General features: G+C 46.3%; 2 protein-coding genes and 5 non-coding genes across 9 annotated transcripts; 6 read left to right on the top strand and 1 right to left on the bottom strand.

Annotated features, from left to right (window-relative positions):
* Positions 1–7,608: 7,608 nt before the first annotated feature.
* NOP56 (NOP56 ribonucleoprotein) lies at positions 7,609–12,901 on the top strand. Its single transcript, XM_061436756.1, has 12 exons — positions 7,609–7,684; positions 7,839–7,928; positions 8,293–8,407; positions 9,015–9,176; positions 9,322–9,520; positions 9,860–10,047; positions 10,129–10,280; positions 10,468–10,568; positions 10,936–11,084; positions 11,305–11,426; positions 11,613–11,747; positions 12,435–12,901. Exons 1-12 carry the CDS (start codon positions 7,682–7,684, stop codon positions 12,807–12,809), a joined length of 1,791 nt encoding a protein of 596 aa, XP_061292740.1. The 5' UTR covers positions 7,609–7,681; the 3' UTR covers positions 12,810–12,901.
* On the top strand, positions 8,792–8,863 carry LOC133259951 (small nucleolar RNA SNORD110). Its single transcript, XR_009740617.1, has one exon. It is a non-coding gene; the product is annotated as a small nucleolar RNA SNORD110 (small nucleolar RNA).
* LOC133259936 (small nucleolar RNA SNORA51) lies at positions 9,608–9,743 on the top strand. Its single transcript, XR_009740604.1, has one exon. It is a non-coding gene; the product is annotated as a small nucleolar RNA SNORA51 (small nucleolar RNA).
* LOC133259947 (small nucleolar RNA SNORD86) lies at positions 10,632–10,717 on the top strand. Its single transcript, XR_009740614.1, has one exon. It is a non-coding gene; the product is annotated as a small nucleolar RNA SNORD86 (small nucleolar RNA).
* LOC133259999 (small nucleolar RNA SNORD56) lies at positions 11,143–11,213 on the top strand. Its single transcript, XR_009740656.1, has one exon. It is a non-coding gene; the product is annotated as a small nucleolar RNA SNORD56 (small nucleolar RNA).
* Positions 11,472–11,543, top strand: LOC133259998 (small nucleolar RNA SNORD57). Its single transcript, XR_009740655.1, has one exon. It is a non-coding gene; the product is annotated as a small nucleolar RNA SNORD57 (small nucleolar RNA).
* IDH3B (isocitrate dehydrogenase (NAD(+)) 3 non-catalytic subunit beta) lies at positions 12,888–17,880 on the bottom strand. 3 transcript variants are annotated; one of them, XR_009740376.1, is made up of 13 exons: positions 17,775–17,880; positions 17,575–17,655; positions 17,351–17,449; positions 17,137–17,257; positions 15,290–15,350; positions 15,081–15,213; positions 14,843–14,976; positions 14,648–14,750; positions 14,421–14,567; positions 14,085–14,179; positions 13,918–13,978; positions 13,121–13,318; positions 12,888–13,025 (listed from the first exon to the last, which is right to left on the bottom strand). XR_009740376.1 is itself a non-coding variant. In XM_061436757.1 (12 exons), exons 1-12 carry the CDS (start codon positions 17,808–17,810, stop codon positions 13,232–13,234), a joined length of 1,158 nt encoding a protein of 385 aa, XP_061292741.1. In that variant the 5' UTR covers positions 17,811–17,880; the 3' UTR covers positions 12,888–13,231. The 3 variants fall into 3 exon arrangements, 2 of the variants coding, with proteins under 2 accessions (XP_061292741.1, XP_061292743.1); XM_061436757.1 differs by having other exon boundaries at positions 12,888–13,318; XM_061436759.1 differs by lacking the exon at positions 13,121–13,318.
* Positions 17,881–19,812: the final 1,932 nt, after the last annotated feature.

The following is a 19,812-nucleotide window of genomic DNA, read 5'->3' as shown; positions in this document are numbered from 1 at the left end:
CTTTCATGTTAGATCCTTCAGTCTTTCATCTAACTACCGAGCAGGATGAATCTCTTACACCTCCAGGAGTTTCTTCTCTCTGGATTGGCTTTCAACTCTTTCCACCCTCCATCTCTAAACGACCTACACATCCTTCTGTGAACACCTAACTTCCTGCCCCTGAAATCTTCCTCAGGAACCCTGGTCAGCCTCCCACACTGCCACATCTAGTGAAGTCTCTGAATGAAGAGGCCATGGGTTAGCACTATCACTGCTTTCATCATCCTTCCACATCTCTGCTCGAAATGCTGCCCCCCCACTGAGGGACTCGATGCAACCCTCCTTAACATGTACCAACGTCTATGGTACCAAGTATGTGCTACATACTTACTTGATTCCCTGTCTCCTAGGATGTAAACTCCACGGTGGCAGGGACTTGACTTTGTATACCACTGTACCCCCAGCATCTACTAAGATATTTGGCATACAATAGGCACATAAAAACCATTTTTTTTCTTCTAAGGAATGGAAAAACTGATTCTGTAGCTTCTTGAAATTCATTACAGCTGATGCCTCATCCACAAAAGATGTTAGATCACATAGTCTTCAAGATGCCCACTAGCTCAAAACTTAGCTGTTCTTAGGGGCCCCAAAAAGACCAGTTGAATTACATGACTTAGTTAGGGTTCTGAGAAGATGAACAGATGCAGCTTTAGGCTCATTTCTCCATGCACCCTCCCACCACCCCCACCAGTTCAAGCTTCCTGTCTGTGAGGTATCTGCAGACTACAAATGAATCCCTGGGCCTCACGTGAACACATAAAATGATGCCAGCTGTCAGGGCCACACCAGCACTTAAAGAACTAGGTGGATACTGACAGAAGCTGGAACAATACAATCAGGATAGTAAATCTGAGATGAGGAAGTACAACAGCCTGTAGCACCCCAAAACTGTTTTGATCAATAGTATCTTGCCTCCTCATCCAAAAAGTACACTCCTTCCCAGTACGAAATCGAATGCTACCAGGCAGTAATGGGTGGCTGGGGGTTTTCTCAGAGAAAGAGGAAATGATGTTTAGAAAGCAGCAATGGAAAGCAAGGAGGACTTCACCCTTTAATACCCATCTAAACAACATGTGGGTCCTTGAAGCAATCATAATGGAAACTAGAATAAATTTGATTTGAATTATAATGAAAGTATTGCATGCCAAATTAGTGAATACAGCTAAAGAAGTGTCTACAGAGAAATGCATATTGAAGGAGAATATTTTAAACCAAAGAACGAACTTCCATATTAAGAAACAAAACACAGCAAAATAAAGCCATCAAGTAGAAGAAAGGATAATACAAGAATAAAAGTAAAAAAAAATACAATAGAATCAACAAAATCTAAAGTTCAATGTTTGAAAAGGAAAATAAAATTAACATATTTCTGAGAATGATGAAAATAAGGTAAAAATAAATATTAAGGATAAAAAAGATCACAGCTATATATGCTACACAAAACATAAAAAAAAATCTATCTATACTAAAAAATGTGAAAGCACAGATGAAATGCTTTATTTTTCTTGGGCTCCAAAATCACTGTAGATGGTGACTATAGCTATGAAATTAAGAGGCTTGCTCACTGAAATTAAAGCTATGACCAACCTAGACAGCATACTAAAAAGCAGAGGCATTACTTTGCCTACAAAGGTCCATATATTCAAATCTATGGTTTTTCCAGTAGTCATGTATGGATGTGAGTTGGACCATAAAAAAGGCTGAGTGCTGAAGAATTGATTTTGAACTGTGGTGTCAGAGAAGACTTTTTAAAGTCCCTTGGACAGCAAGGAGATCAAACCAGTCAATCCTGAATATTCATTGGAAGGACTGATGCTGAAACTTAAGCTCCAATACTTTACCCACCTAATGTGAAGAGCCGACTCACTGGAAAACACCCCGATGCTAGGAAAGACTCAAGGCAGAAGGGGACGACAGAGGATGAAATGGATGGCATCACCAACTCAATGGACAAGAGTTTGAGCAAACTCGGGAGATAGTAAAAGACAGGGAAGCCTGGTGTGCTGCAGTCAATGGAGTCATGAAGAGTCAGACACGACTGAGTAACAAAATATATGAAATGAACAAATTCCCAGAAAACTAACAAAACTGGTACAAGTAGAAATCCCGAACAATTTGTGACCATTATAAATTTGAATTATTTAAAATATGCTTTCAAGATCGTCTCTTTGTTCTTGGTGTTTCGCTGGTTTATTACAAGGGTACAAGCCTGGACTTCTTTTTATCCTGTTTGAGACGCATTCCCGTACCTTTGGCTCAATGTTTTTCATCAGTTCTGGGGAAACTGCGTCCACCAGCTCTTCAAATATTGTTTCTCCTGACGATGGTTAATTTTACATTGTCAACTCAGCTAGACTAAGGGACCCCCAGATAGCTGGTAAAACACTGTTTCTAGTTGTTTGTGAGGGTGTTCCTGGAAGAGATTAGCATCAGAGTTGGTAAACTGAGTAGAGCAGATGGCCCTCCCAAACATGGATGGTCATCAACCAATTCACTGAGAACAAGAATAGAACAAAAAGGTGAAGGGCAAACTCGTTCTATCTCTGCTTGAGCTGAGACATCCATTTCCTCCTGTCCCTCGGACACTCTGGGTTCTCAGGCTTTCAGTATCAGTCTTGGGCCTACATCAGCTGCCCTCAACCCCATTCTCAGGCCTTTGGGTTCAAACTGAATTAACATCATCAGTTTCCCTGGTTGTCCTGCCCACAGATGGCAGACAGGAACTTCCTGGCTTCCACAAACATGTGGGCCATTTCCTATAATAAATTTCCTCTTATCTATATCTATGTGCGTGCATGCTAAGTCGCTTCAGTCACATCTGACTCTTTGTGACCCTATAGACAGTAGCCAGCCAGGCTCCTATGCCCAGGGGATTATCCAGGCAAGAATACTGGAGTGGGTTGCCATGCCCTCCTCCAGGGGATCTTCCCGATCCTTTGATTCTCCAGGGATCAAACCGGCTGTTTCCTGCACTGCAGGCAAATTCTTTACTCCATTCTGAGCCACCAGGGAAGCCCCATTCATTGTATCTATCAGTTCAGTTCAGTCGCTCAGTCGTGTCCGACTCTTTGCAACCCCATGAATCGCAGCATGCCAGGCCTCTCTGTCCATCACCAACTCCCGGAGTTCACTCAGACTCACGTCCATCGAGTCAGTGATGCCATCCAGCCATCTCATCCTCTGTCGTCCCCTTCTCCTCCTGTCCCCAATCCCTCCCAGCATCAGAGTCTTTTCCAATGAGTCAACTCTTCGCATGAGGTGGCCAAAGTACTGGAGTTTCAGCTTCAGCATCATTCCCTCCAAAGAAATTCCAGGGCTGATCTCCTTCAGAATGGACTGGTTAGATCTTCTTGCAGTCCAAGGGACTCTTAAGAGTCTTCTCCAACACCACAGTTCAAAAGCATCAATTCCTCGGCGCTCAGTTTTCTTCACAGTCCAACTCTCACATCCATACATGACCACAGGAAAATCTATAGCTATACCCTATTGCTTCTGTTTCTCTGAAGAGAACCCTCACTAATATCCTTCCTGCTTTCTAGGCTAGACATCTCCTAACCTTGTTGCATTCTCAATAAATTATTTGGTTAGATCTTCCAGTTCACTAATACTCTCGTAAGCCATGCCTATTTGCTAACGAGTCAATGCATTTCTTTTAAATTTCAACGAGTTTTTCATTTCTACAAATACCATTATCTGTTCACTTCTGCCATGCTCCCCAAACATGGCACAGATGAAACTGCCTACCTCCAAGAACAGGGACAGCCATACGACCCTGAAAACACCCAATCTCGTCTGATCTCAGAATAGGGACTAGCAATCCTTTTGCATAAATTGTCAGATAATAAATATTTGAGACTTTGTGGGCCACATATATAGCCTCTGCACACACTCCCCAAAAACTTAAAACCCTTTAAAAATGCGAAAATCATTCTTAGCTCTGAGGTCCTACAAAAATAAGCCACAGGCCAGATTTGGTCCCCAGGGTCATGGTTTGCTGACCCCTGCTCTATCGGTCCCACACTCAACCTGATGCAATGGTCAGTGCAGCAGAGGAAAGCTTACAGAGCATTCATGAGGAGTGGGTGGCCATTCCCTTCTCCAGGGGATCTTCCCAACCCAGGGATCAAACCCAGATCTCTTGCATTGCAGGTAGATTCTTTACTGTCTGAGACACCAGGGATGTCCTTCATGAGCAAAGGGTTAGGATAAAAGTTCCTCTGGTGATAAGCGTGGTCCTCCCAGCCTATACACAGCAGACAGGTGACCCCAAAGACCACACATGCCTTAGTGAGGAGTATTTCCACCAATAGAGGCCTGACATAAGAAAATACAGCTCAGAGATTTCAAGTATCTGGCTAAGATCAGTGTGGCTCAGAGGATAAAAGTATACAGGTCCAGGGACCAGTCCAAAGCAGCCATTTTATAGCAGGGATTGATGGTGTCCCAAGACACAGCACCAGATCCTAAGCACAGAGAACTGAGAAATCCCCCCTCTTCCCCTGCAACTAGGGTATAAGAGTGCTCCCACAAATCCCACTGCCATTTTGAAAAGACCTGAAGAAGACAGAGGAAACCTGAAAGATTCTTAGCAACCCTATTTAAATAAAAAAACAACCAAGATACCAATAACTGGCAGGTTAGCTGTCTTCCGTGGTGGCTCAGACGGTGAAGCATCTGCTTACAATGCAGGAGACCTGGGTTTGATCCCTGGGTTGGGAAGATCCTCTGGAGAAGGAAATGGCAACCCACTCCAGTACTTTTGCCTGGAAAATCCCATGGATGGAGGAGCAGTATATATGTTCAGTATATAAAATATGTTCAGTATATAAACTGGCAGGTTTATATATATATTGAACATATTTTCAGGTTTCAACAACATTTAACCAGTAAACCGTCTATCTACTGCCACTGGAAGCTGAAAAACAGAATGCGTAACTGTTTTACCACGTGAAACTAAACTTAGTTTTAGAAGTGCTCTGTCTATGTGTGTAAGTTAATGTTAGAAATGAATCAGAGTAGTTGGGTTTATAAAGATTGGGGTTTTAATAGATTCTATGAGAAGTGATGGGAAAACTGGGACTCAACTGAGAATAGGTAAAATGAAATAATGTGATAAAAAATTATCACTATTCACTGATAAAAGAGATTTAAAAAAAAAGCCCACCAATATTCATTGAGTTCCTACTACATGCCAGGTACCACACCTGTGTCACACCTGGCCTATGTTCAGTAAATGTATGTTGAGGGATGAATGAATCCTCCATCTTCATTCTGAAAAAAAAAAAGAAAGCAAGCTTAGGAAAGTTGGGTGATTAACTTAAGGTCATGTTGTAAGCAGCAGAGCTCAGATCTGAACCCAGGTTTGCTGACTCTGATTCATATTTACTGCTACTTAAAAAATTATCCCCAAATTCAGTGAATTTAACAAACAGCTCAAAGGCAAAGGAGATATCATCTTTGACATCACATACTGCAAAGATGCCCATGGAGGTCAGGATTATGAAGCACAAGGGGAGACAATTTAGCAAAGAGAGGGAGATAAAGGAGTGTTCGCAGAAGGCAATGGCACCCTACTCCAATACTCTTGCCTGGAAAATCCCATGGACGGAGGAGCCTGGTTGGCTACAGTCCATGGGGTCACTAAGAGTTGGACACAACTGAGCGACTTCACTTTCACTTTTCACTTTCATGCATTGGAGAAGGAAATGGCAACCCAATCCAGTGTTCTTGCCTGGAGAATCCCAGGGACAGAGGAGCCTGTTGGGCTGCCGTCTATGGGGTCGCACAGAGTCGGACACGACTGAAGTGACTTAGCAGTAGCAGTTGAAGTGCACTTTTCTTCAGCTACCCCTCTAAGTTAGCAAACTGCTTTAACACAGTTCCTTTATAACCAGAGGACTCAAATCTATCTAAAGCCATGAGGTAAACTTTCAACTCAGTGACTCTCAGGCTTTTAGTACATAATCCACAGAAATGTGCATATACATAACATATATATGGTGTATATATATGTATATATTTGTATATACATGTATATATGTATATTTACACGTATGTATATATACATGTTTAAAACAAAAATTTTAACAAATCAATACTCCTTACTCTATGTGATGGACTATTATTTCCTTATTTTTTCATCCTACTTTTTTAATGCTGGCCAAGAATGTCTAAATTAATTCTGCAAACCGATTAATGGATTCCAACCTCTCCTCTGAAATTCCCTACTTTAGCAGACAAGCACCTGTAACCCCAGGAATATTTAGGATTAAGTATAGAAGTAATCAAGTAAATCAGCCATAGCAGTAATATTTTCCAGTACATTTTGGAAACTTCTATTTAATTGGGCATTTATAATGCGTTAACATTCTCATGTAACAGATTAATTTTGCAATTCCATTTTAAAACATGAGATGGAGTAACTAATCCAATTCCATTTTAAAAACATGAGATGGAGTCTGAACTCATGATTCTAAGTGGATACAGGCAACAAAATGTAAGCACATTTGTAAGCAATATTAAGACTATGAGATTTTAAGATTTATGATTAAAATTTAATCCAGATTTTAAGAGCTCAATACTCGAATCTTGTCAAATAACTGAACTGGCTTAAGAAAATAGCTTGAATTTATAAATGCACGCTAGTTGTGGGAATTTAAGTTGTAAAAATCCCCTTAAGATGATTTATTTTTAAATTTACCAACATATATATACCATTTTGGGGTAACCAGGTTTTGGACTTGTAACTCAGACATTATTAAACAAAACTATCAATAATTTCAAAACAGTCTCCTGAGTGCCTTAAAGCTGCCCAGAGGACACGACAGCAGCTCCCGTTCACTTGGAACTAACGGGGTACTAAGAAGTTGGGAAGTGCCCCAGGGCGAGTGACACGTGGCCCCGCAAAAGAAAGGTTCTGCCAAAGCAGGGAACAATAAACCGAACCGAAAAAAGATAGGATCATCTTTCTTTCCTACTTCAGCGCCTGAAGCCCTTATTTTTAAAAATAAAATATAACTGAAAAGCACGAAGTCAGGCAATGGGAATCACGACTTCAAAGTCCGCGCCAGCGCGCCCCAGGCCCAGCTTCCGCCCCAGTGATGAGGAAAGCCCGCGCAGAACCCTGGCCCAGGAGAGGTAGACCCCTATTGCTGGGTGGGGAAGCAGGGGATCCTGGTATCCTGGGGGCGGGGGCGGGCCTAGGTCCTGAGATGCCTAACGCTGCGGAGACTGGGCTCCGCAACAGTTTTTGCTCTGAAGTGTCGCCGCGAAAAGTGCGGGGGCCTCCAGCCCGGATCCCACCAAGCTCTGCTGCCTGTAATTTACAGGACGAAAACAAGAGTGAATGGACAGTTAGCCAGAAAAGCGCCTTTCCAAACCGTTTTGCAGCCTGCAGGGCCCGTTCCTGCCGGCGCGTACCAAGCAACCACGCCGCAGCACGGATCGGAAAAGGAAGACTTGCCGGCGCTCGCGCCCCATTCCCGCCTGCGGGCCGTACCACCCCGGGCGACCCCTCCCGACAGAAGGTACCGTCCCCGGCCCCTGATTGGCAGACGAGGCGGGGGCGTGGCCTCCGGAGCCTGGTTCCGCGCGCCAGAGCGCGCTCGCCGCAGTGCGAGCCGGACCAGGAGCGAGCGCCATGGTGAGGAGTGGTTGTAGGTTGCGGGCCAGGTGGAGGCCGTGGTTTAGGCCTGGGTTTGGGCTGGAGCGTGGGCCGGGACCAGGGCCTTCCCCGGGGACGGGGCTAGGCAAACGTGAGATAGGCGCTTACTCTGGCGTTCCGGCTCCCTTTTCAGGTGCTGCTGCACGTGCTTTTCGAGCACGCGGTCGGCTACGCGCTTCTGGCGCTGAAGGAGGTGGAGGAGATCAGCCTTCTGCTGCCGCAGGTGGGTGGACATGGTGGGCTAGCCGGCGGCTCCGCAGCCCCTCGGGCCGCGCGTGCCCCAGCATGCACCGCGCGCTCCCACGTGGCCCGCCGCGCGTTGGGAGGTGCGCTGGGCCCGACAGTTCCAAAGCAGGGGGTCTTTACCTGCATTCGTGATTAGAATTGCGTTAGAAGCATTAAAAAGTAAGCTTCCCAGACTCCACCCCGTACCGATTAAGCGGAACCTGGATTTAGGACCCATGATCTGTCCATTTTTAGTGTTCGGTTGGTCTTAAAAGTGCGTTCAGGTCCTAGAGCTGCTGCTGCTTTACTGCGCCCTAGAGGCAAGAGGGAGGGAAGAAAATCACTCATCTTTCTCCCCCCAGGTGGAGGAGTGCGTGCTGAACCTGGGCAAATTCCACAACATCGTTCGTCTTGTGGCCTTTTGTCCCTTTTCCTCGTCCCAAGTTGCCTTGGAAAATGCCAACGCTGTGTCTGAAGGTGAGTGAGTTGGCCACTAAATATTGTAGGGAGATGAGCCGAGATGTAGTTCTTGCTACTGTTAACTCTTTAACAACCTAGGATGTAGGCTTTATTTCTTGTGGGCACTGTAGTAATAAATGATTTTTAAGTGAAATCAGGCTGGGGTTGAGGGGCTGGTATAATGGTAGATCCAATCAAATGTGGTTCTCTGCTAGTTTGTTCAGTTGATTGCAAAGGGCAATTTTGATGCCAAAAGCCTGGAGAAAGAGTTTTAGTCCCAGAAGGCAGATCTGGTACTAAATACATCCATTGTGCTCCAGGGTGTGTTTCAAGCTTTCAGTAATATATTTTACATTTACGTTATTGGGCCTGAGTTCTGTTCTCCTATGGTTGATGCTGGCTTTGCAGTGATGACTTGAGTCTGTCAATCCCCTGAGTGAGTTTAATCACTGATGTCTCCATGTCTCTGAGCAAAGCCTCTGAGTAAGAGGAGGTCTGTAGGCACAGGCCATCTTAGCATGCTCTGCAAGACCAATGTAAGATCAGTCTCACTGATCAGTAGTTGCTTTTTTACGATTTAAACATCGTTCAGCATGTTAGTGGGAGCTCTGTTCTTTGCCTTGAGGTGTTGTTCATGAGGACCTCCGCCTGCTCTTGGAGACTCACCTGCCACCCAAAAAGAAGAAAGTACTTCTGGGAGTTGGGGACCCCAAGATAGGTGCGGCTATACAAGAGGAGTTAGGGTACAACTGCCAGACTGGAGGTGTCATAGCCGAGATCCTTCGAGGTGAGACAGTTTTGAAATCTGGGGGTGGGGGTGGTTCTGGAAACCTAGCAGGTTGCTTTTTAGAAGCCCTCCTGCTTGTCTGGTGCCTGTGTGTGCAGGAACTAGCTCAGAGCCTTTCCTTACTCACAGTCTCACCCTCTTCTAGGAGTTCGTCTGCACTTCCACAACCTGGTGAAAGGTCTGACCGATTTGTCTGCTTGTAAAGCCCAACTGGGGCTGGGACACAGCTATTCTCGTGCGAAAGTTAAGTTTAATGTGAACCGAGTGGACAACATGATTATCCAGTCTATTAGCCTCCTGGACCAGCTGGATAAGGATATCAATACCTTCTCCATGCGTGTCAGGTAAAGTGCAGGGGTGACCTGAGAAACAAGGTCTTGGGTCTGTGGGTTAGCTAATTTTGAATCCTAAAATCAGGACTGGTAGAGCTGGGCCTCCTGATGCTTACCACAGGCTGTGTTCTTACACTGACTGTATAGAAAGAGGAGGCAAAGTAAACCCACCCCATATACACCTCAGCCCAGGCAGGCCCTTTACCTGGTCTGCATTGTGAATGGGGAGACATGGAGGTTTTTGGATCTGATTTGTTCCCATTTCCTCCAGCATAAAGTAGATATGGAGAGGGCTGAGTGTAGCTTTGAGGCATGGCAGCTGGGCCAGGGAGTGATTGTGGTTCTTTGCAGGGAGTGGTATGGGTATCACTTTCCTGAGCTGGTAAAGATCATCAATGACAATGCTACATACTGCCGCCTTGCTCAGTTCATTGGAAACCGGAAGGAGCTTAATGAAGAAAAGTTGGAGAAGCTGGAGGAGCTGACAATGGATGCAGCCAAGGCTAAGGCTATTCTGGATGCCTCACGGTCTTCCATGGGTCAGTACAGAGCCTAGCAGTGAAAATAAGGTATGGGGCTCTAAATATTGGGCTTCTGCATTCACACTTGACATTCTTTAGGCATGGACATATCAGCCATTGACTTGATAAACATCGAGAGCTTCTCCAGTCGTGTGGTGTCTTTGTCTGAGTACCGCCAAAGTCTACACACTTACTTGCGATCCAAGATGAGCCAAGTAGCCCCCAGCCTGTCTGCCCTGATTGGGGAAGCGGTGCGTCATGGGAAACCAAAAGATGGGGGATTATGGGATTACCGTGTATATTCGTCATATTGTTGTTGTATTTCGTGACCTATCATATCTTCCCCAGTTGAACTTGATGGGGAAGGAGGTTGAAGCAAGTTATACAATTGGTACGTTGGCAATTCCAGCTTCATTGACTCCTTGACTCTTTCTCTAGGTAGGTGCACGTCTCATTGCTCACGCTGGCAGTCTCACCAATCTGGCCAAGTATCCAGCATCCACAGTGCAGATCCTTGGGGCTGAAAAGGCCCTGTTCAGGTACCAGTGAGGGCACCTGCTCACACTCAGGTGCCACTTCTGGTGCCCACTTGCTTGTTTGGGGATCACAGTGATGGTTGACCAGGGCTCCCTGACCTATACAGGCCTCTGCTATGGGGGTGATGGCCAGTCCTGGTGTCTGAGTGATTCCCTGGGCCCAGCAAAGGGACCAAGTTTCCAGGTCAGCGACATTGGATGCCTTCCCTCTGCCTCTGGGAGCGGTGGGTTGGCATGAGGTGGGGTAGCAACCCAACCTGGCCTGAGGCTCACTCTGGAAACTGCGGGGAAAGGGAAGGGAGGCACTGCCTTAGCTAACACTGTTGAAGTTTCTGATCTTAAAAGTCTCCGCTGAATATTCTTCTCCCAGAGCCTTGAAGACAAGGGGTAACACCCCAAAATACGGACTCATTTTCCACTCTACCTTCATTGGCCGAGCAGCTGCCAAGAACAAAGGTCGCATCTCCCGATACCTGGCAAACAAATGCAGTATTGCCTCACGAATCGATTGCTTCTCTGGTATGGGTGGGGGAGTGGGCATTTGGGAGGGTGGGGAGGCTGACTACCCTAGCAGCTTCTACAATGATGGCAGTATTTTTCGTCAACAGCAGTTCACCTAGTGAGTGTTGATACTTTGGGTCTGAGTAAAGCTGAGGGTAGATGGAATACTGGAGGTTGAACTAGTAGTTTGTCCTTCTGGGGGCTGATGTGCTTTATTTACTTATATAAACACATCCAGAGGTGCCCACCAGTGTTTTTGGGGAGAAGCTTCGAGAACAAGTTGAGGAGCGGCTGTCCTTCTATGAGACTGGAGAGATTCCCCGAAAGAATCTGGATGTCATGAAGGAGGCAATGGTTCAGGTCAGTTTGGGTCAGGTCAGGTGGGGTAGAATAAGAGCTGGCTGTTGGAGGTGATGAACTGTCTTACCCTGACCATGTAGTGTGGAGGCAAAAAAACTGATTTAATGAGCCTGATCCAACAAAACCATGAGAGAGACCTAGGGAACCAGAAGTCTTCAAGCATTTTCAGCATCTTTCTTTGGCCAGGCAGAGGAAGTGGCTGCTGAGATTACTAGGAAGCTCGAGAAACAGGAGAAGAAACGCTTGAAGAAGGAAAAGAAAAGGCTGGCTGCGATTGCCCTGGCTTCTTCAGAAAATAGCAGTGCCCCGGAGGAGTGTGAGGTCAGTAGTAAACTGTCAGCCCTCAGCCCTAGGTAAAGATCTTAGGTTGTAGGACAGAAAACAGCAGAACAGAAAATATAGCATCTCAAGTCAGGGTCTAGAGTACATGCTTATGGATTGAATTGAAGTCTTGAAGTCTACCTCTTGATTCTATAGGAAGGAGATAGGTGCTGAGAGAACTCATTCAAGAGCCCAGAGAGCTGGTTTGTAGCAACACCTGTTCATTCCCTGGGCAAGTGTGTTCTGCCTCTGCTGCCTTCCAGAAGTTCCTAATCAGGGGTAGTGCAAACTGCTCTGCTTATTCTCAGATGTATCTAGAGATGATAGCAGCTCATACTGGGAATGGGGAACAGGGAGGACTCCAATGTGCTGCTATGGTAGAATCATTCTCCCTAGGAGTGTCGGCAGTGCCAGTGTTTCAGGGTCCCCTCTGGAACTTGGCATCATGATTCTTTTTTGTGACCAGCATGGTGAGGTTCTTCTGTAAATTACCTAAGGATATTTGTGTGTTCTACCTTTTTTTGACATGGATTTCCAAAGCTAGAGCCATTCCATTAAAAATCATCCCAGAAACAGTGAGCAGTTTTAATGCCATTTTCACTAGTCTTTCTTCCCTGAGTACTTAACAGCTGGAATTCTAATAAAACAGATGACACTTCATGCCCATTTTTCCCTTTCTGCCATCAGGAGACAAGTGAAAGACCCAAAAAGAAGAAAAAGCAAAAGCCCCAGGAGGTTCTTCAGGAGAATGGAATGGAAGACCCTTCTGTGTCTTTTTCCAAACCCAAGAAAAAGAAATCTTTTTCCAAGGAAGAGCTAGTTAGTAGTGATCTTGAAGAGACAGCTGGTACTGGAAGTCTTCCCAAGAGGAAGAAATCTTTTCCCAAAGAGGAACCAGTTACTGACCCTGATGAGTCAGAAAACAAGAGGGTCCCCAAGAAAAAGCGGAAATTGTCTCCCAAGGAGGAGCCACTCAGCAGCGGACCTGAAGAGGCTGCTGCCAGTAAGAGCAGCGGCTCCAAGAAAAAGAAAAAGCTCCGAAAGCTATCCCAGGAAAGTTAGAATGGACCCTAGTGGGGCATAACTTAACACAGGTATTCCCCATCCCATTCCCTAGAGCCCAATAAAAATAAAAACAAATTCACAAAGAGTCATACCATGTTTTATTGGACATCTTAACATGGGTGTGGGTGGGACCTATGGGTTGGACAGGGCACCAATGACAGCCTCAGTGAAGTCTTGGCAGGTGGCATAACCACCCATGTCAGAAGTTCGAACCTGTAGGGGAGAATTGTTATCATCTCTGTGGCCTGGGCCCCATCCCTAACCCCCCACCACCTAACTGTTCCCTAAGGAAGCCAGCTCCCAACAACCTAGGCTCTGCCCAGAAGGTAATTATGGTCTAGAAGTATAGGGCTCTTCTCTGGTCCACAGTACTGAAGGGAGGTGTATGGTCCTTGTGAGGTTGGAGGGAATAAAGGGCTCTAGCCCCCATAGGGGTGCAGGTGGCCGATGACAGACTTGATGAAGTCGGTTGTGGTGCTGTAGCCGCCCATGTCTCGAGTCCGTACCTACAGCCACCACCGGCAATAACCGTGGTGAAGAAGAGAAGAGAGCCCATGAAGGTGAGGGGCAGGGCAATGTGATGGAAATGGAATCCAAAGAGGGTGACAAGGCCAGGAAAACAAGATGCGATGCAGCAGAGATGCAAGGAGGCAGCCAGGTTTGGAAAAGCACAAACCTGTGCGCTCCTGTCTTCTGAGGGCCAGAGCCACGATTCATGCTCTGCTGCAGCCTCAGCAGGTTAAGCTCAGCATGAGTGAGATGGGAAATGCAAGTCAGACAGAAGGAAGATACCTAACTGCAGGGGTGGCAGATAAGGATAGGCTTCCAGGTGTGGAGAAAGTGGTGCCTCATCCTGTCAGCTATCTCCCTCTGCTGCTCCATCTCCCCCCACGCTAGATAGGAAGCTACAAGTTCTGCCAGTGGATGAAAGAGGAAATAGCAGATGGGAAACTAAGAGGCAAACATGATCAAGAGAATGAGACAGCCCTGACAGGATTGGGGGAAGAGCAGAAGCTCTGGGGACCTGGAGGGAAAGGAGGCCCCAACTCAGGTTCCCAGAAATTAGTGCCCAAGACCCTAAACCCCACAGCCTTTCTAAACTTACCTTGCCAACTTTAATCACCTTCTTCACTGCCTCTGCAATCATGTTGGAGTGATGCTCGAGACTGCCAATGTGGACAGAAACTAAATTACCCCCACGTCATCTTCCTGATTTCCCCACCCATGCTTCCCAAACCACCCAGCCACCATCCTAGCCTGGCAGTGACCTACTTGAGATGCCGCAGCATGTTGGAAGCTGACAGTAGCATGGCTGTGGGGTTGGCTATATTCCTGCCCACTGCCTGGGCAAATGGATGCCGGGCACCCTGTGGACAGATGAGCAGGCCAGAGTCACTAGCAGCAGACATTCTGCAGAATCTGAGGCCAGGAAAGGGTATTACATGAAAGGTCAGGCGAGGAACACTGAGAAGATGCAAGGGGTGGGGGGACAAGAGCAGGCCACGGTCATGAGCAGGCCAGGGGGATGCACTGGTGGAGAGCTATCGGGGATATGAGGTCAGATGAAGGGCACACAAGAGGGCTGAGGGAGGAGATGACCTCACTCACCGTCTCAAACACTGCGTACTCTGCACTGTAGCTCTCACCAGGGACCACACCAGCTCCCCCAACCAGGCCAGCAGCCAGATTGTCAATAATGTTCCCATAGAGATTGGGCATCACCAGCACGTCAAACTGGTAAGGATTCTGCACCAGCTGGGGGCATGGAGAAGAGACATAAATCCAACTCCTTGCCTTGCTTCTCACTGAGAACAGAGACACTGGGAGGGCCTTACCTGCATGCAGCAGTTGTCTATGATCATTTTCTCAAACTTGATCTTGGGATACAGTTCAGCAACTTCCTCACAGCACTGCAGGAACAACCCATCCCCCAGTTTCCTGTTCATGGGCCAAAGGGAACAGATTCAGCTGGGAGAGTGCTGGAGGCTACATTCCCAGGACCCTACCCCATGCAAAGTTATGTCCCTCACATGATATTGGCCTTGTGGACAGCCGTGACCTTGCCCCGCCCCTTCTTAGTGGCATAGTCAAAGGCGAACTTTGCAATCCGCTGTGATTTGGTTCGAGTGACAATCTTCAAGCACTCAATCACACCCCTCGCACTCTGCATAAGAGAGAAGCAGCTGGGTGACACTGGAAAGAAGGGAAGAAGGAGCTAAGCCTCTCTCCCCTCTTCACCCCTGCTCCCCACAGTTTCTAGGATCTCACCTCGTGTTCCAGAGAACTGTACTCCCCTTCTGTCTGCTCTCGAATAATCACCAAATCTAGATTGTTGTGTCGAGTCTTGTACCCAGGAAGTGACTTCACATGGACCACATTGGCAAACAAGTCCAACTTCCGCCTGGGGATAGGGCAGAGCCATAAACACTGTGCCTGGTGCCCCAGTACCCCCTCACCAATAGCCTCCCATCACCTACCTCAGCCGCATATCATAGGAGGCTAGCTCCCCTTTATACTCCATTGGGGTGTGGATCTTTCCTGCATAAACAAAGTAGAGGTTGTGGGGGGAGAATCAAGCACAGGCCAAGTTCAAGGAAACTCGGAGTGGTGTCCCCTCAGTGACAATGCAACCCACACTCCCACCTCACACTCCCAAATAAGTGACCCTTAAATGCCTTTGGAGGCAAGGGGCAAAGGAGAATAATGTAGTTAAAACCAGAAACATTGTGTCCACTGTTTCATTTCTAGTCACCAGATATATGTTGAAACTTCAAAATAACCTAAGAGGAGAACAGAAAAAAATTTTCTCATGTTCTCAAAGGGCCTGGATTAAATAGGTTGAGAAACAACTTAGATCTGTGACCTTTCTTGATGTTTCTGTGTCTACATATGTGACATCTTTTCAACCAACACATATCATGTGTCAGGCACTAGGAATACCAACCAAAAAACAACACAAACTCCTGTCTTCAAGGGCAAACAATGCACTGGGGGAAGAAAGTCATAGGAAGGACATGATAAATACCGTGGGAGAGGTATTACCAACGTGCACAGGAGCGCAGAGAAGAAAGGGATGCACAGAGGGATCTGGTGGTACCAGGAAGTATCATAGAACATCTGGCACTTCAGCCAGACCTTAGTCTGAGTGAGTGTACCAGGTTAAATAGTGATCTCCAAAATGATATGTCCATGTTTTAACTCCCAGAACCTGTAAATGTGACTTTATTTGTTAAGACAGTGTCTGCAGAGATAATAAGTAAAGGATCTTGAGATGGATTCACACTGGATCCTTGTAGGTTCTAAACCCAGTAACAAGTCCTTTACAAGAAAAGAAGGAGAAACAGATACACAGACACAGAGTGGAGAAAACCATATCAAGACAGAGGCAGAGACTGAAGTGACACGTCTGCAAGTCAAGAAACACTGAGGAATGTCAGTAGCTACCAGGAGCCACCAGAGAAGCTGGAAGAGGCTAGGGAAGATTCTTCTCAAGTCTTTAGGCGAAGCTCTGCCAACACCTTAATTTTGGGATTCTGGCCTCCAGAACTGGGAAAGAATAAAATTTCTATTATTTTAAGCCACCAAGTTTATAGTAATGTGTGGCAGCATTCAGAAACTAATACAGTGAGTAAGGAAGATTCTGACAGGAGGAACCAAAAGGAGAATACTGTGGGCAGAAGGAACAGCAAAAGTCAAGACAATACACATTATTTGGAAACTAACACAGCCTGGAGTGACCAAAGAACAGAACACATGTTGCATAAACAAAGGCAGAAAAGCTGAGGCAGAAAAACTCATAACGAACTTACTTTCCTACCCTAGGGCTGGGACTGGCAAAGTCATGGTGGTCTTTCCAAGAGAAGAGCTGTACAGGATGGACTGTAGGGGCAGAACTGAAAGCCAAAAAGTCTAATGAGGCAGTTACTGTAGGAAAGCAGAAGGAAAGACAGAAAAGAGGCAGCTAGAAATGGCATTTCTGAAGACACAATTAACAAGACTTGATGACCACTTCCCTAGAGAAGGAAATGGCAACCCATTCCAATATTCTTGCCTGGAAAATTCCATGGACAGAAGAGCCTGGCGAGCTACAGTCCAAGCAAAGAGTCTGACGGGACTGAGCACCATGACCCACGACGTAGCCCCATGACAGACTACAAATTCATAAAGCCTTCTTGCATAGAGCATGAGGCACATGATCTCTTAGCTCCTGGGTTTCCAACTGGGTTCCCACTAATGGTCACCAATCAGTGGTGAGAACTCAGAAGAGTTAATGTATTAGTGTGTGCTGAGGGAAGCTTAATGTGCATTTATTCGGCACACATACCAATGATGGCCACTTTGTTCTCCTTCATGGAACTCAGCACCTGCTCCAGCTTCTCCTCAGATGCCATATTCTGCACCTCGCTCAGGTGATGCTCCTGGAACTCCACTGGGACAGAGGCAGCCTTCAAGAACAGGTGCCAAACATCACAGGATCAGAATCGAGTAAATCCTTTGCAACTTAAGCAATCGTCCCTGTCACGCCCCAGGGCACTCACCTTGAACACCTCCTTGACAGCGTGCATCAGCTCAGGCCCCACGCCGTCTCCTGGCAGCATAGTCACGGGAAAGGCGCCCTCCACCCTCACGTCCTCGCCCTGCGAGCAGGGGCAGCAGAGCTAGAGCTGGGGCGAGGAAAGGGGTTCTGGGGCGGGGTGGAGGGCATGACCAGGAAAGGAGATGTCAGGGGACTGAGCGAGACTGGAGCCGGGCCTGCGCTTACCTGGGTCCGCGAGGAGGCTTGCGCCACGGTTGAGGTACACAGGCTCCTCCATGCTCCGGGATTCGGAGCGGCGACCAGTGCCTGCAACAGACACACAAGCCTTTTAAGTCGGATCTGGGCGCCTCAGGCCCCGAATACTTCTGTGAGCCCGGTACAAACCCGCCGCCCTCCCGCCTGCCGTTGCGTGTCCCGGGCCTCACTCGGGTCAGCCAGCGGACACGGCTGAGGGCAGCCATGTCATTCGCAGGAAGTCGCGGAGAAGTGACGCCGGAAGCTGGAGCGGCCCAGGGCCCCTGTTTCCGGCCCGGCAGGGATGTTGGGCGGTATCCTTATTTCCTCCAACCAAAACAGCTAACCTGATCGTTTTCCTCCGCTGGCATCCTCTTGGGCTCACCTCTTCCGGTACCCACTGATGCGGCAGAGAGCTGCTTTGTCTATTGCTTTACTTTCATTCACCGTATTTATGTTGAAACTTGAAAATAACATTAAAGGCGAATATGAGGTTTCATTTCTATCAAACGGTGACCTAAATTTAATAGCAAGTTGAAAACAATACTGGAGAATATGTCTTAATGTTTTTGTGTCCTCGTATTTGTTATTCTTTTCATCCATTCTCACTGAACAATCGTATGTCCGACACTAAAGACATTAATGAACACCACACAACGCATAGGAGATGGTGTGTATGTGCCTGGCTTCTTCAGTCTTAGAGCCTGTGCGGTTATTAATCTGTATTAATCACGTTTCCTCGTTGTTTTTTCCTAGGTGATCTTGTTCTTTGCTCTGACCTTTGTTTTCGAATAGTGTAGCCCAGGCTTGAACTCCCCTGAGCAGGATAGTAATTAGAGACAAATTATCTCAACCTAGTAAGTGTGACCCTAAAAGGAAAGTTCAGGCCGATTTTCCAAATTTCAATCACATGCCTAAAGCACAAGACACAAGTGGACATGGAGCACTTGTTAAAAATGCAGACTTACATCACTCCAGACTTGCTGAATCCAAATTTCAGGACTGGGTCCCCAGAAAGCATATTTAACAGGCTCCTTCAGATGATACACACAAATTTAAAACCACTAACTAGGTTGTCTGTGATTTATGTACCTAATCCTTCCAAAAGCGTGCAAGGTATTCTCCCAGCCCAAGGGAAAGAATGCAGTGGTTCTAATCTTGGGGACCAAGAACAGGCTTTGTTCTGCATTCCTTTAGGCAGGGCATTCTCTACTGTTGCGAGGTGAAAAGATTTAAATTAGAAAATAAATGTGTAAGAAACTTGAACACATGAGAAGTTCTGTGTCAATAAAAGGCTGTTAATAATATAGCTAATTGATATTATAATTGATAATATAATTATCAATATTAATATTAATGTGACAAACTCCTGCATCTCCAGAATCAAAACCAGAGAACAGCACCATCTTGCCTTCATAGACTCCCTAGTCCCAAGTTACACACTGCTCTTGCCATTCACCACCATTTTTTTTCTTCCAAATATTGCTCTTTCTAGTAGAGAAAAAGTGGGAGATTTACAATTTCTCAAAGCTATGTTTTCCGTTACTTTAGGAAATTGAGGGCAGGAAAGGATATGTGCCATCTTAGTCTAATCTCTGATAATCTAATTTTCATCCCAGAAAATATTAATTTCCTTGAAGGCAACTACAACATTATTTCCATACCTAAATTCTGCACAAATCTGAGTCCAGTCTGACAAACAACATCTGCTCATGATATCAAGCTGTGTGGCTGTCAAAAGAATGAAAGGAATTGATGAATGGTACCAAATGACTCAGGCCAAGGAAATGTGATCATCACTGTTTCAGGTCATTGTATTCTGGTGAGTTTGGTGAGCTCTCCTGGACTCTGAGTTCTTATTAAGGCATCTCTTACTGATATTACCTGAGAATAGGGAAGTTCAGTCTGGACCCTTGAATAGTTCCCTAACCAGACTCTTGGACAAGTGAGAGAAGTTAAACCATCTTGTTCCTTCGAGTTGTTATGAAGCATATATTAGTGTTCAGTGTGAGGCTGGATGATTTGAATGTCACTTTCCTAGGCCTATAAAAACTCCAGTTCAGGGGTCCTAACCAGAGCTCCAGGTATCCATCAGTAGAAATCAGTACCATGAACCTGGATGAGGAAAATAAAAAAATCCCTTCTTTATTCTCAATGACCTTTAACTGAAACTTAGTGTTTCCTATCATTATGAATGTAAAGTGAGGGACTGCCCTGGTGGTCCAGTGG

This window comes from Bos javanicus, chromosome 13, assembly GCF_032452875.1.
Source record: "Bos javanicus breed banteng chromosome 13, ARS-OSU_banteng_1.0, whole genome shotgun sequence".
Taxonomy (NCBI): Eukaryota; Metazoa; Chordata; class Mammalia; order Artiodactyla; family Bovidae; genus Bos; species Bos javanicus.
The sequence above is the reverse complement of the archived record's forward strand: the minus strand, read 5'-3'. Positions and strand labels throughout refer to the sequence as shown.